At 43.1% G+C, this 14,277-nt stretch overlaps 1 protein-coding gene across 8 annotated transcripts in view; it reads left to right on the top strand.

Moving 5' to 3' along the window:
- RAPH1 (Ras association (RalGDS/AF-6) and pleckstrin homology domains 1) overlaps positions 1–14,277 on the top strand; it is a 170,033-nt gene that overhangs the window by 118,708 nt on the left and 37,048 nt on the right. For all 8 annotated transcript variants that reach the window (XM_024104033.3, XM_008166852.4, XM_024104035.3 and 5 more), the window contains one exon: positions 10,745–10,822. In XM_024104033.3, coding sequence (XP_023959801.2) covers positions 10,745–10,822 — 78 coding nt within the window. The remainder of the gene's footprint in view (positions 1–10,744; positions 10,823–14,277) is intronic.

Here is a 14,277-nt window from a genome sequence, read left to right as displayed (position 1 = left end):
TCAGGAGACAGACTTCACTAATGTCCACCTTCTGTGCACCATTTCTTTGATTATTTAAAAAAAAAAAAAGTTTAAGTGCTCCTAGGGAGAAGCTGGGCAAATCTGAAGACCAGGACTATATGTAGATTATGGCAATATAGTAAAGCAACAAGGGCATATTTGCTAAATAGGTAGGCTTAGGCTGTATTTGCCAATTATACTTTAGAACAGAGGTGGGCAAACTACAGCCCGTGAGCCTTTTTAAGCTGGCCCGCAAGCTTCTCCTCCAGCCAGGGCCCTGGGTCGGGGGCTACACCACACGGCTCGATTCTGCTCCAGCTGGGTCGCGGGCCGCACCACGCGGCTTGGTCCTGCTCTGGCCGGGATGCTGAGTCAGGCCACACCACACGCCTCAGCCCCAGTCCGGCCAGGGCGCTGGGTTGGGGTCCGCTCCGGCGCTGCAGCTGGGGCACTGGGTCACAGGCTGCACCGCACGGCTCGGCCCGACTCCAGCTCTCCAGCCAGGGCGCTGGGTCAGGGGCTCCAGTGCTCCGGTTGGGGTGCTGGGTCGTGGCCTGCACCACATGGCTCCTGGAAGCCATGGCATGGCCCCGCTTCGGCTCCTCTGTGCTCCAATGGCCCCCTCCGGCACTCCAGCGAGAGCTGCAGGGGCGGTGACTGCGGATGGGGCAGCGTGCAGAGCCGCCTGGCTACGCCTCCACATAGGAGCCGGAGAAGGGACATGCCGCTGATTCCAGGAGCCGCTTGAGGTAAGCGCCGCTCGGAGCCTGCACCCCTGAGCCTCTCCCCACGCCCCAACCCCCTGCCCCAGCCCTGATCCCCCTGTCGCTCTCTAAACCCCTCGATCCCAGCCCTGAGCACCCTCCTGCACCCCAAACCTCCATCCTCGCCCCACCTCAGAGCCCGCACCCCCAACTAGAGCCCTCCTGCACCCCAACCCCAATTTTGTGAACATTCATGGCCCGCCATACAATTTCTATTCCGCAATGTGGCCCTCAGGCCAAAAAGTTTGCCCACCCCTGCTTTAAAACTACTGTTTTTTCTAGTAAGTTATACTTGTGTTAACACTTTTTTTAACTGGCCAGCAGCTATCTGTTTTCCTGAGGAAATTTATTCCAGCTGCTATGTAGTAAAGGAACTTTAACAGCAGCCTAGAACAAAGGTCATTTTTCTGCTCTTTCCCAGCCCTCTCCTCTTTTACCTTTTTAAAACCACTTTACAGGTTTGGATGCATGAGAATTAAGAAATGTGGTGGCATGGGCAGAAACCTTGAGTGTGCCTCTTCCCCCCCACCCGTCCCCGCTCTCCCAGTTTCATGTCTTTCCTCATGTTCTTCCTGCTTCTGGTGGATTGTATACTAGAAAGGTGTTCATGTGTACACACTTGCCAAGGCATCAAATGAAAATGTGCATGAAAAGTGTTTATCCCACTGAGAGATGTTATCTAGTTTTAGATAAAGCAATACATTTAAAATTATCATCAAGCTGCATTTTAAATTGTACACTTTTTTTGGCTGGGAAATTTTTATGTACAGATTAATATTGCCAAAGTGCATTTGATTATGATTTCTTGCTTGCACTTCCTTTAAAGAGAAACTTTCTGGAGAAAACTTTCAAATATTAAACTAAAAACATTTACTGGATTCCATTTCATGTTTTATGAAATCCTGTCTACCGCATTCACTTAAATGAAGTGTGAACTTCATAGCTTAAATAGTATCACTTGATTGCTAGCTTTATTAAATACAGATAAGTTTTTCTTTAAAAAAAAAAACCTCCAAAAATAAGGAATTCATCTGCAAAAAACTACATTAATGTACAATAAAATGTAAGAAGTCAAGTAATGGAAAAGTTAAGGTTTTTGGAGTACCATTAACTCAATTGCACAGCCTACTTCTTTTGTGTTAAAACACAGAACATATTTAATTACAAATTTAACAAGGAATTACGAAATAGCATTATTAAAGAAACCTTTTAACTTTTGATTCCTTGGGGTTTTTTTCAGTTTTAACTGTGCTACTTTAAGAAATTGCATTAACATAGGTTTTTTGTATAACAGTAATATTCAGATGCAGTTGAAATTCACTGATTGAGAGAATCACTGCAAGTTGCCAGTTTTGAAAATAAACAAGAAAACCAACAAAATAATTTAATTATTCAAGAACACTATATCACAGTGTAGCTTAGTTTTTTATCTATTTCTGTTCACTGTACGCCAATATATTTTGTATTAATAAGATATCACTAGCTATTAGTGCTTTGAGAGGTAGAGCAAATTTGATTTTTTTGAGAACTATTGGGATTCTGTATTTGTGATGTGATTAATTAGTGATATTCTTCTGTAACTAGATGCAATTTCAATAAGATTCATTGTTTGGAATAAACTTCTTTTAGGCCTCAATCATACAAATACATGCTTGCATGGATAGTCACACTGAGTCTAGGACCTTAGTAAGTTGTGCTGCTGTTTCCAATTCCAACAGGTTCTAAACTATTTTAAGTTCATATTTTAGGTCTGTTTACAATTGCATGGGAAATGAGTTGCTAATGCTAAATGTGATTAGATTGATTAGTATGTCATATTTCTAAAATGTAGACAGTTGTGTACAACAGTTGTCAGTTTATGTGGTTGAATGGCTTGCAGGTGTATTCAAATATATTACTGTCACCTGTCTGTCTTCTCATGAAAATATATCTCACATGGAATGAGAAATGTAGTTAGCTCAGTACACTGTCTGGTTGCATAGGCTTCTTGTTTGTTAACCCTCTTTGTCCCTTGTGTCAAGGTTTGTTATTTTATGGTTTGTTTGGCTGGGAAGGGGAAAAGAGGTAGATTGATTAGAGTTTAGCAAACTTTGAAAAATACCAACTTTAATACAATCATACTTCTAAAAAAAATCATAATCCAATTGTACTTTTGGGGAAAAAATCATGACAATACATAATTCCCCACCCTGCATTAATGAAGCATTACATGCCAAATCTGCTATACTGTTCTTGACATGTCAACTAGTTTAAAAGAAAAGCTTTGTTTAATAACTAAAGAACAGTCCTAACTATTTTTTAAAAAATCGTATTTAGTTTTGCTTTGATTTTTCTTATACATGAATTTTAATCTTCTTTAGCATTTGCTGCTCGTAAATAAGATCTTTTTTAGGGAAATTACAATTTTAGAATTTAATTTCTAATAGTTTTAGTCTAAAAGTTAAAAATATTGCAATATATAATCATCAACATGGATTTGTCAAGAACAACTCATGTCAAACCAGCCTAATATCCTCCTTTGACAGGGTAAGAAGCTTTGTGGAGGGCGGGGAGCCCGGGAATAGCAGTAGATGTGAGATCTCTACTTTAGTAAGGCTATTGATACTGTCTCATATGACCTTCTCATAAACAAACTAGAGAAATATAGCCTAGACAAACCTACTTATAAGATGAATGCACAGCTGATTGGAAAAGGCGTACTCAGAAGAGTAGTTACCATTGGTTCAAAATCAAGCTGTAAGAACATATCAAGTGGAGTCCCGCAGGGGTCTGCCCTGTCTCTTCTTCAGATCTGGGAAAAGTACTCCCAGCCTCACAGCAGAATGCAAGGTGGAACAGATTGTTTACAATATGTGCTAACTACTTATGTTAAAGTATCAGAGGGGTAGCCGTGTTAGTCTGCATCTGTAAAAAGCGACAGAGTCCTGTGGCATCTTATAGACTAACAGACGTATTGGAGCATAAGCTCCCATGTAGATTGGTCCAGGCTGAGGTTGATGGTGGGATGGAAGCTATTGAAATCGTGGTGGAATTCTTCCAGAGTCTCCTTCCCATGGGTCCAGATGATGAAGATGTCATCAATGTAGCGTAGGTAGAGAAGGGGCGTGAGTGGACGAGAGCTGAGGAAGCGTTGTTCCAGGTCAGCCATAAAAATGTTGGCATATTGTGGGGCAGTGTGGGTGCCCATAGCGGTGCCACTGGTCTGGAGGTATATATTGTCACCAAATTTGAAATAATTGTGCGTGAGGATAAAGTCACAGAGCTCAGCAACCAGTTGTGCTGTGGCATCATCAGGGATACTGTTCCTGACAGCTTGTATTCCATCTGTGTGTGGGATGTTTGTGTAGAGAGCCTCCACATCCATGGTGGCTAGAATGGTGTTTTCTGGAAGATCACCAATGCATTGTAGTTTTCATTCACCTGCACCTCCACCAATGTAATATATGCCATCATGTGCCAGCAATGCCCCTCTGCTATGTACATCGGCCAAACTGGACAGTCCCTACGTAAAAGGATAAATGGACACAAGTCAGATATCAGGAATGGCAATATACAAAAACCTGTAGGAGAACACTTCAATCTCCTTGGACACACAATAGCAGATTTAAAGGTAGCCATCCTGCAGCAAAAAAACTTTAGGACCAGACTCCAAAGAGAAACTGCTGAGCTTTAGTTCATTTGCAAATTTGACACCATCAGCTCAGGATTAAACAAAGACTGTGAATGTAGCCAACTACAAAAGCAGTTTCTCCTCCTTTGGTGTTCACACCTCAACTGCTAGAAGAGGGCCTCATCCTCCATGATTGAACTAACCTCGTTCTGTCTAGACTGATTCTTGCCTGCATATTTATACCCCTGCCTCTGGAAATTTCCACTACATGCATCTGACAAAGTGGGTATTCACCCACGAAAGCTTATGCTCCAATACATCTGTTACTCTATAAGGTGCCACAGGACTCTTTGTCACTTTTCACATATTGTAAGGGACCATTCAAGGTAGAGTGAATGGTCATCATAGGAGAAAAAGAGGGAGGGGCTAATGGGGTACAGATTAACCCATAAATTCAGTGTCTCTGTTCAGTCTGTATTGCAGAGTAATGAATTCAAGCTCCCAGACTCTTCTTTTGAAAGTATTGTGCAGGTTTTCTTTGAAGATGAGGACTATTAAGTCAGATATGGAGTGATCGGTTTGTGAAAAGAAGTACATAAATTATGAAGCGGAGTGTGATAAATTGTTTTCCTTAACCACTGAGAACAGGACAAGAAGTAATGGGTTTAAATTGCAGCAAGGGAGTTTTAGGTTAGACTTTAGGAAAAACTTCCTAACTGTAAGAGTAGTTAAGTACTGGAACAAATTATCTAGGGAGGTTGTAAACTATCCATCATTGCAACAGAGGGTCCTGTGGCACCTTTGAGACTAACAGAAGTACTGGGAGCATAAGCTTTCGTGGGTAAGAACCTCACTTCTTCAGATGCAAGTAATGGAAATCTCCAGAGGCAGGTATATATCAGTGTGGAGATAACGAGGTTAGTTCAATCAGGGAGGATGAGGTGCTCTGCTAGCAGTTGAGGTGTGAACACCAAGGGAGGAGAAACTGTTTCTGTAGTTGGATAGCCATTCACAGTCTTTGTTTAATCCTGATCTGATGGTGTCAAATTTGCAAATGAACTGGAGCTCAGCAGTTTCTCTTTGGAGTCTGGTCCTGAAGTTTTTTTGCTGTAAGATGGCAACCTTTACATCTGCTATTGTGTGGCCAGGGAGGTTGAAGTGTTCTCCTACAGGTTTTTGTATATTGCCATTCCTGATATCTGACTTGTGTCCATTTATCCTCTTGCGTAGTGACTGTCCAGTTTGGCCAATGTACATAGCAGAGGGGCATTGCTGGCATATGATGGCATATATAACATTGGTGGACGTGCAGGTGAATGAGCCGGTGATGTTGTAGCTGATCTGGTTAGGTCCAGTGATGGTGTTGCTGGTGTAGATATGTGGGCAGAGTTGCCACATGGGGCCACAACAGGGGTACCCCTAACTCACCCAGCAATATCGTCAATTTATCCAGCTACACACTCAACCCAGCAGAAGAGTCTGTCCTATCTCGGGGACTCTCCTTTTGCCCCAGCACCCCCACGAACATGATACAGTTCTGTGGTGATCTGGAAGCCTACTTTCGCCGCCTCCGACTCAAAGAATACTTTCATGATAACACTGAACAGCGCACTGATACACAGATACCCTCCCACCAACAACACAGGAAGAAGAACTCCACATGGACTCCTCCTGAGGGTCGAAATGACAGTCTGGACCTATACATAGAATGCTTCCGCCGACGTGCACAGGCAGAAATTGTGGAAAAACGACATCGCTTGCCTCATAACCTAAGTTGTGCAGAACGCAATGCCATCCACAGCCTCAGAAACCACCCTGACATTATCATCAAAGAGGCTGATAAAGGAGGTGCTGTTGTCATCATGAACAGGTCTGACTACCAGAAGGAGGCTGCCAGACAACTCTCCAATACCCAATTCTACAGGCCGCTTTCCTCAGATCCCACTGAGGAATACACTAAGAAACTACACCATCTACTCAGGACACTCCCTACACTAACACAGGAACAAATCAACATACCCTTAGAGCCCCGACCGGGGTTATTCTATCTACTACCTAAGATCCACAAACCTGGAAATCCTGGACGCCCCATCATCTCGGGCATTGGCACTCTCACTGAAGGACTGTCTGGATATGCGGACTCCCTACTCAGACCCTACGCCACCAGCACTCCCAGCTATCTCCGTGACACCACAGATTTCCTGAGGAAACTACAATGCATTGGTGACCTCCCAGAAAACACCATCCTAGCCACCATGGATGTAGAGGCTCTCTACACAAACATCCCACATACAGATGGAATACAAGCTGTCAGGAACAGTATCCCTGATGATGACACAGCACAACTTATTGCTGAGCTCTGTGACTTTATCCTCACGCACAATTATTTTAAATTTGGTGACAATATATACCTCCAGACCAGTGGCACCGCTATGGGCACCCGCATGGCCCCACAATATGCCAACATTTTTATGGCTGACCTGGAACAACGCTTCCTCAGCTCCCGTCCACTCATGCCCCTTCTCTACCTACGCTATATTGATGACATCTTCATCATCTGGACCCATGGGAAGGAGGCCCTGGAAGAATTCCACCATGCTTTCAACAGCTTCCACCCCACCATCAACCTCAGCCTGGACCAATCTACACGGGAGGTCCACTTCCTGGACACCACCGTACAAATAAGCGATGGCCACATTAACACCACCCTATACCGAAAACCCACCGACCGCTACGCCTACCTTCATGCCTCCAGCTTCCACCCCGGTCACACCACACGATCCATCGTCTACAGCCAAGCACTGAGGTACAATCGCATCTGCTCCAACCCCTCAGACAGAGACCAACACCTACAAGATCTTCACCAAGCATTCTCAAAACTACGATACCCACACAAGGAAATAAAGAAACAAATCAACAGAGCCAGACGTGTACCCAGAAGCCTCCTGCTACAAGACAGGCCCAGAAGAGAAACCAACAGAACTCCACTGGCCATCACCTACAGTCCTCAGCTTAAACCTCTCCAACGCATCATCAATGATCTACAACCCATCCTGGACAATGATCCCTCACTTTCACAGACCTTGGGAGGCAGGCCAGTCCTCGCCCACAGACAACCTGCCAACCTTAAGCATATTCTCACCAGCAACCACGCACCGCACCATAACAACTCTAACTCAGGAACCAACCCATGCAACAAACCTCGATGCCAACTCTGCCCACATATCTACACCAGCAACACCATCACTGGACCTAACCAGATCAGCTACAACATCACCGGCTCATTCACCTGCACGTCCACCAATGTTATATATGCCATCATATGCCAGCAATGCCCCTCTGCTATGTACATTGGCCAAACTGGACAGTCACTACGCAAGAGGATAAATGGACACAAGTCAGATATCAGGAATGGCAATATACAAAAACCTGTAGGAGAACACTTCAACCTCCCTGGCCACACAATAGCAGATGTAAAGGTTGCCATCTTACAGCAAAAAAACTTCAGGACCAGACTCCAAAGAGAAACTGCTGAGCTCCAGTTCATTTGCAAATTTGACACCATCAGATCAGGATTAAACAAAGACTGTGAATGGCTATCCAACTACAGAAACAGTTTCTCCTCCCTTGGTGTTCACACCTCAACTGCTAGCAGAGCACCTCATCCTCCCTGATTGAACTAACCTCGTTATCTCCACACTGATATATACCTGCCTCTGGAGATTTCCATTACTTGCATCTGAAGAAGTGAGGTTCTTACCCACGAAAGCTTATGCTCCCAGTACTTCTGTTAGTCTCAAAGGTGCCACAGGACCCTCTGTTGCTTTTTACAGATTCAGACTAACACGGCTACCCCTCTGATACTTGTATCCATCATTGGAGGTTTTTAAAACCAGATTAGATAAACACACCTGTCAGGATGGTCTAGATAATACTTAGTCCTGCCTCAGTGCAGGGGACTGGACTAGATGACCTATTGAGGTCCTTTCCAGTCCAACATTTCTATGATTATAGGCTACTGTTTCATCTCTGGAGCCAATCCTTAAAGTTTCAAATGAAAATGAATTTAGTAATAGGAACAGCACATACTTAAACATGTTTATCATAAAACCACCACACAGTCTATCATGGTTCTCTGCTAAGGAATCATTTAAGACTAGAATATCAGAAAAGATAATTATGGTGCACTGGCACAGGTGTATTCGAGCCATGAGGCCTGATTCTCCAAAGCCTTGGTCTTTGTGTATTCACGTGTACCTGTGCAAAGTAGGTGTAAAATGCTACCTTTTTGATAGTTGTGTACTCACGTGCACATGTACAACATGCAGCGGGATGAAAAATCGGGCCCCTTGACTTAAGTAAAAAGCCAAATTGAACATGTTTGCAGCCTCTGTACAGAAATAAAGGTTTATGGTTGAGTTCATAGATACCATTGTAAAAGCCAGAAATTGCTCAGTTTCTCAAAATTGGTCTTAAAACTATATAAAGGGTCCATCTTGCTCTTATTGTCTTGAGGAGCAGCCCAGAGCATAAAATGATTAATTGTAGAACCTTACTCTTCCAAATTAAAAAAAAAAAAATCTTAATAGAGCTTTTCTTTGCTTTTGAATAACAAGTGTTTTGTGGATGAAAACAACCAGGACTAAGAGGTAGGATGAATACTCTAAAATTCTGGAATTATATGTCATTTGGTTAAAGTTTAAAAATCTTTTCAGATATCTTACTGTTGGTTTTTGTGTTTTTCCCTTTTTTCTAAACAATATATTCTGGTATAACCTTTCCTAGTTATGTGATACCATCTTTATGATAAATTAAAATGAGTCTCTCACTAGCCTAATAAAAAGCGTTGTTCTTTGCCTAATTGAGTTTTCAGCTAATGTTTCAAACCCCAATTATTACTGCTCTTGTCAGCTTATTGGCTCCTCTTATTGAAAAAGATTATGTTTCTCACAAGCAAGTCTATACCCCTCCACAGCTGTTGCCATCTCTACTGTGTAGTATAGAAGTACAGTCTGAGAATGAGGGGACAAAAGTGGCTAAGTACAAGTAAGACAAAGTCGCCTAGGAAGGAGCCACTCCAGAGGATGAGAATAACAACAATGGCTTCACAGAAGTGAAAAATGCCAGTAACAGTGTTACTCCTAATGAAGTGCTGCACAGATTTGAAGATGGATGAATCTTTGTCAGTAAATAAAAGGCAACTTCATCCAAACAGTGTAACAGAGAAGCGGCTTAGTGATTTTATTTGTAGAATGAAATGATAAAGAGTTAATCGCTGTAGTTGGGGCTGTCTTTCCATCATTGTGCTACTTTTGCTCTGAAAGCAATCTATTTTTGAGAGGGGACTGACATAAGTATTTTTAATTGTGTGGCTTTCTAATTATGAGTTCTACAAAGTGGTTTATGTGCTTCTTAGACACTTCACGCTATAGTAATCCAAATCTTAGAATTCTGAAATTTGAAACCTGCAGGCAGAGGTTCTGCAGAAGTGGTTTCTTGTTTCAGCAGATCACTTCAACTCTATTGCAATAGTAATATTATATAGGCTGATTGCTGGAGATTGAAAGTAAGTATTAGTAATGTTGCAGTATACCGGTTTCTTTATGAAAAGCAATTAAGAGCTAGAATGGATTCAGATTCCTTGGGTTTTTAATGTGCTTTAAATTGTAACAAACTTAGATTTTTAAAAGGAAGAGTATCAAAGAAGAAGGTTTAACTTCTTACATTTGGTGATCTGAACCTTTTTTTTTTTTTTTTTTTTTTTTGAGGAAAAACATAGAATGGAACATGGATGAAAGGTGTAGTGTGCAAGTATTGAGCTATTTCCAAGCGGTTTAACATATTAAAAGCTTCCTTAACAGACTGGAATAGCGTGGAATACTATTTAATGGAAGTGTCTGTAACAGTAAGCTATGGTGTCTCTCATTGTGATGTTAACTTTGATAAACTGAAAATCTGTTGGATGTGTTTAATTGTACTGTTGGCAAATATGGTATGAGCTGGGACTGTCGTAAATCTTTGGCAAATTAAAGCATTCAGTAATTGATGGATGCAAAAGAAAAAAGTAGAATGCAAAGGAATGATGCAATATTGGCTGGCAAAGTGCAGAAAAACAATTGTATTCTGTCTTCAAAGTCACAGGGTCTGATCTGTGTGTATATCAGACAGATACAGGAAGTCTTTGCATCTTAAAAGTAGTCGTTTTTTTCAGCATCAATGATTCCTTTAATTTCCACAGTAGCGGTTGTTGTCAGTGGGGGAAACTAGTATTCCTTCTCAAATTCTACCCTATGGTAACCTCATAATTCAAAGCTTTGAAGTCCTAAAATCAGACTGACATTCGTTTAACTGGTATGCTGTATCCCCACAGGAAGAGCAGGCTGCTAAACTGAAAGCTGAGAAGATCAGGGTTGCTTTGGAAAAGATTAAAGAGGCACAAGTGAAAAAGGTAAGCTATATTTATATTATTTTACATGATGCCTAGGTAATCCTTATTGAATCAGAAAATATGGGTTCAATTCTGCTCTTCTCTGTTAATTACCCTTAAACTATTTTAATAAAAAAAAGACTTCTTTTTATGTTCAGTTTTTCTTTTGAGGGACATTGCTCTCTGATCTGTAGTTAGATTATTCAAATTTTAAGTAACTATTCTATTCCTTTTCTCATCCAGTCAGGGCTTAATCAAGAACTTACACTATATGATGTGGCATCATGTTTTTCTAAGTAGCTTATTCTACAGCCAGATACAGATTTAAAAGACTTTGGCAATGTGCATTCACATCTGAAACAGAGATCCAGCCTTATTCAGTTGTCTTTGCCTGTTCAGTAGCCTCACATTTCAAATTGTCTTGTCCTCTTTATAGACTCTCATTCAATATACTTGTATCAGGCTCTCCAACTTCCAGTTTGCAAGATACAAACCCTCCTTTAGTTAATAATAATAATAATAATAATAATAATAATAGGCAGAAGAGTAGTAATTGTAAAACATAGACAGTGTTTGATGCTATGCAGGGCCGGCTCTAGGTTTTTTTGCCGCCCCAAGCAAAAAAAAATTTTGGCTGCCCCACACCCCAGCCCTGGGCTCTTTTCTCCCCCCCGCACCCTCTGCCACCCCAGCCCTGGGCTCCCCCTGCCGCCCCAGCCCTGGGCTCCTCCCCACCAGTGCTGACTCCACCCATTTCCCCCCTCCTCCGGCGCTGGCAGGGTCGGAGTAAGCAGCGAGGCTCCCGGACGTGCCTCAGCCCAGGGTCCCTCAAGCCAGGGCTCCCGTCTCCAGGACCGGCTGGGACCCAGGAGGGCAGAGCCAGGGGACCGCCCCGGCAGGGGGCTGAGGAGCTGGGGCAGGGCAGCCCCAGAGGGAGCAGAGCCCCGGAGAGCGGGACTCCGCACGGCAGCACCCCGCCCTCTATGGCCCCGCTGCTGCTGCTGCTGGCAGCCCTGCCACAGTCCCTGGGCGGCTCAGGCTGCTTCGCCCAGCCCCGGCTGCAGCACTGCAGGCAGCTCTGAGTGCCTCGCGGGGCAGCCCCCAGCCCGAGTGTCCCTCGCTTGGAGCCTGCCCGGCCCAGCCACAAAGTGCAGGCGCTGCTCTCGCGGTGCGAACCACAGTGGCCCCAGGGCGCCCCCTGCGCACGATGTGCTGCTGCTGCCAGGGCCGGCTCTAGGCTTTTGCCGCCCGAAGCGCAAAAAAAAAAAAGGCTGGAATGCCGCCCCTGAAAATGTGCCGCCCCAAGCACATGCTTGGTTTGCTGGTGCCTAGAGCCGGCCTTGATGCTATGTCAAATATAGTAAAGATGTTGCCTCCAAATTTAGGGACACTGTCAAGTAATTTAGGGCCAATATTTAGATATGTTTAATAAATAAATCTGTATCTCTTAATATTAACAGGATGATGTCCAGTGTTTAAATCCCTGAAAAATGTTAATATTTAAACATGCCACATTTAATATTTGCAAATCAAATGCTACAACTTTAGCACAAAGTGTGAGAATTCAGAACAAATCAACTAACATTTTTTAACTTTGCAAGCTGAGTGAGGTGCGAAAAAAGTAATCAATAGCATAAAATGTGGAAACAAGATTCTAACATTCTTTGTTTTACTATATTAGTGTAGGCAACAGATTAGATTGAGGTATAATTTTTATATGGACACTGCCCTCTTTTTAAAGTAATAGTGAAACAGCAGGGAATTAGCAGTTAAGTTTTTTAAAACAGTACTGCTTTCTCCACACACCTTCCAAGTCAGGGCTGGCTCCAGGGTTTTGGCCGCCCCAAGCAGCCCAAAAAAAAAAAAAAAAAAAGCTGCGATCGCGATCTGTAGCGGCAATTTGGCAGGAGGTCCTTCGCTCCAAGCGGGAGTGAGGGACCGTCCGCCGAATTGCTGCTGAATAGCTGGACCTGCCGCCCCTCTCCGGAGAGGCCTCCCCAAGCACCTGCTTACCAAGCTGGTGCCTGGAGCCGGCCCTGTTCCAAGTAAAGACAATTTAAAATAAAGAACTTTTTGTTTGTTTGTTTGACTGCCCCATCGGTGAAAGACTAATATTTATGCAAAATATGGGAGAAAGTGGCGGAAGTCTTATGACTTGCAAATTTTTAAATTAAAGCTATATGCCACTTGCATTGCCCATCATAATTGGAAAGACACTTGTATTGTGTTCCATGTATTTATGTATAATTGTGACTTTTTAATCATACTTAAGACCTGAATTCCTTGTATGGCTCTCATACTATATATTTTAAGTGTGTTGGGTTTTTTAACTAAATAGGGATGCTAAAATACTATGGACATACCGTACTCTGGAGATGAGTTTTCAAATATTCATGTACTTCGACCAGTAATATGATTCACTTCATGCAGGTTTAAACTAGAGCAAGGGTCGGCAACGTTCGGCACGCGGCTCGCCAGGGTAAGCACCCTAGCGGGCCGGGCCAGTTTATTTACCTGCTGACGTGGCAGGTTCGGCCGATCGCGGCCCCCACTGGCCGCGGTTCGCCGTCCTGGGCCAATGGGGGCGGCGGGAAGTGGCGCGGGCCGAGTGATGTGCTGGCCGCGGCTTCCCGCCGCCCCCATTGGCCCGGGACGGCGAACCGCAGCCAGTGGGGGCCGCGATCGGCCGAACCTGCCGCGTTAGCAGGTAAATAAACCGGCCCGGCCCGCTAGGGTGCTTACCCTGGCGAGCCGCGTGCCGAAGGTTGCCGACCCCTGAACTAGAGTAAACGGTGAATTCTCTGTAACTTGAAGTCTTTAAATCATGATTTGAGGATCTCACTAACTCAGTCAGAGGTTATGGGTCTATTACAGGAGTGGGTGGGCAAGGTTCTGGCCTGCAAGGTGCAAGAGGTCAGACTTGATGGTCATAATGGTCCCGTCTGACCTTAAACTCTGAGTTTATATGCTTTTTTTTGTTGGTTTTGACAAAGTTAGTTAGGAAAATCTAGATGCTAAAAAAATGAAAAATACAAATTTATGAGCAATAGCAACAATACACAAAACTCTCCTTTTATATCATTTTCAATTAATAACAACACGTTAGCCTTGCATTCTTTTTTTTCATAAGAATGAAAACAGTAATTAATAAAAATTAATCGTCCGGTAGATCAATGGAAATAAATTATCATTGTATCAATTTTTAAAAGAGCAATGCGTAAAATTTCATATGAATTTATACAAGGCATTTGTGCTTGCATCTAGTTGCTTGAGACAAGCTTGTGTGAAGACAAGTTTCTTTTTTTGGCAATATGTTGGGTTTTTTAATGCATAACTAAAATAAAACTACATATTGTAGATTTTTTTCCTTTTACAAAGGGAACACGACCTTTTGATAAGTGGGTTTTGAAATGAACATCTAGCTATTAAATATGGCTCTTTGCATCTTTAAGGGAGAAGGAATTGATTTTGATATA

The sequence above is a fragment of the Chrysemys picta genome, chromosome 11 (assembly GCF_011386835.1).
Source record: "Chrysemys picta bellii isolate R12L10 chromosome 11, ASM1138683v2, whole genome shotgun sequence".
NCBI classification, from domain to species: Eukaryota; Metazoa; Chordata; order Testudines; family Emydidae; genus Chrysemys; species Chrysemys picta.
This window is presented reverse-complemented; position numbering and strand designations above follow the sequence as displayed.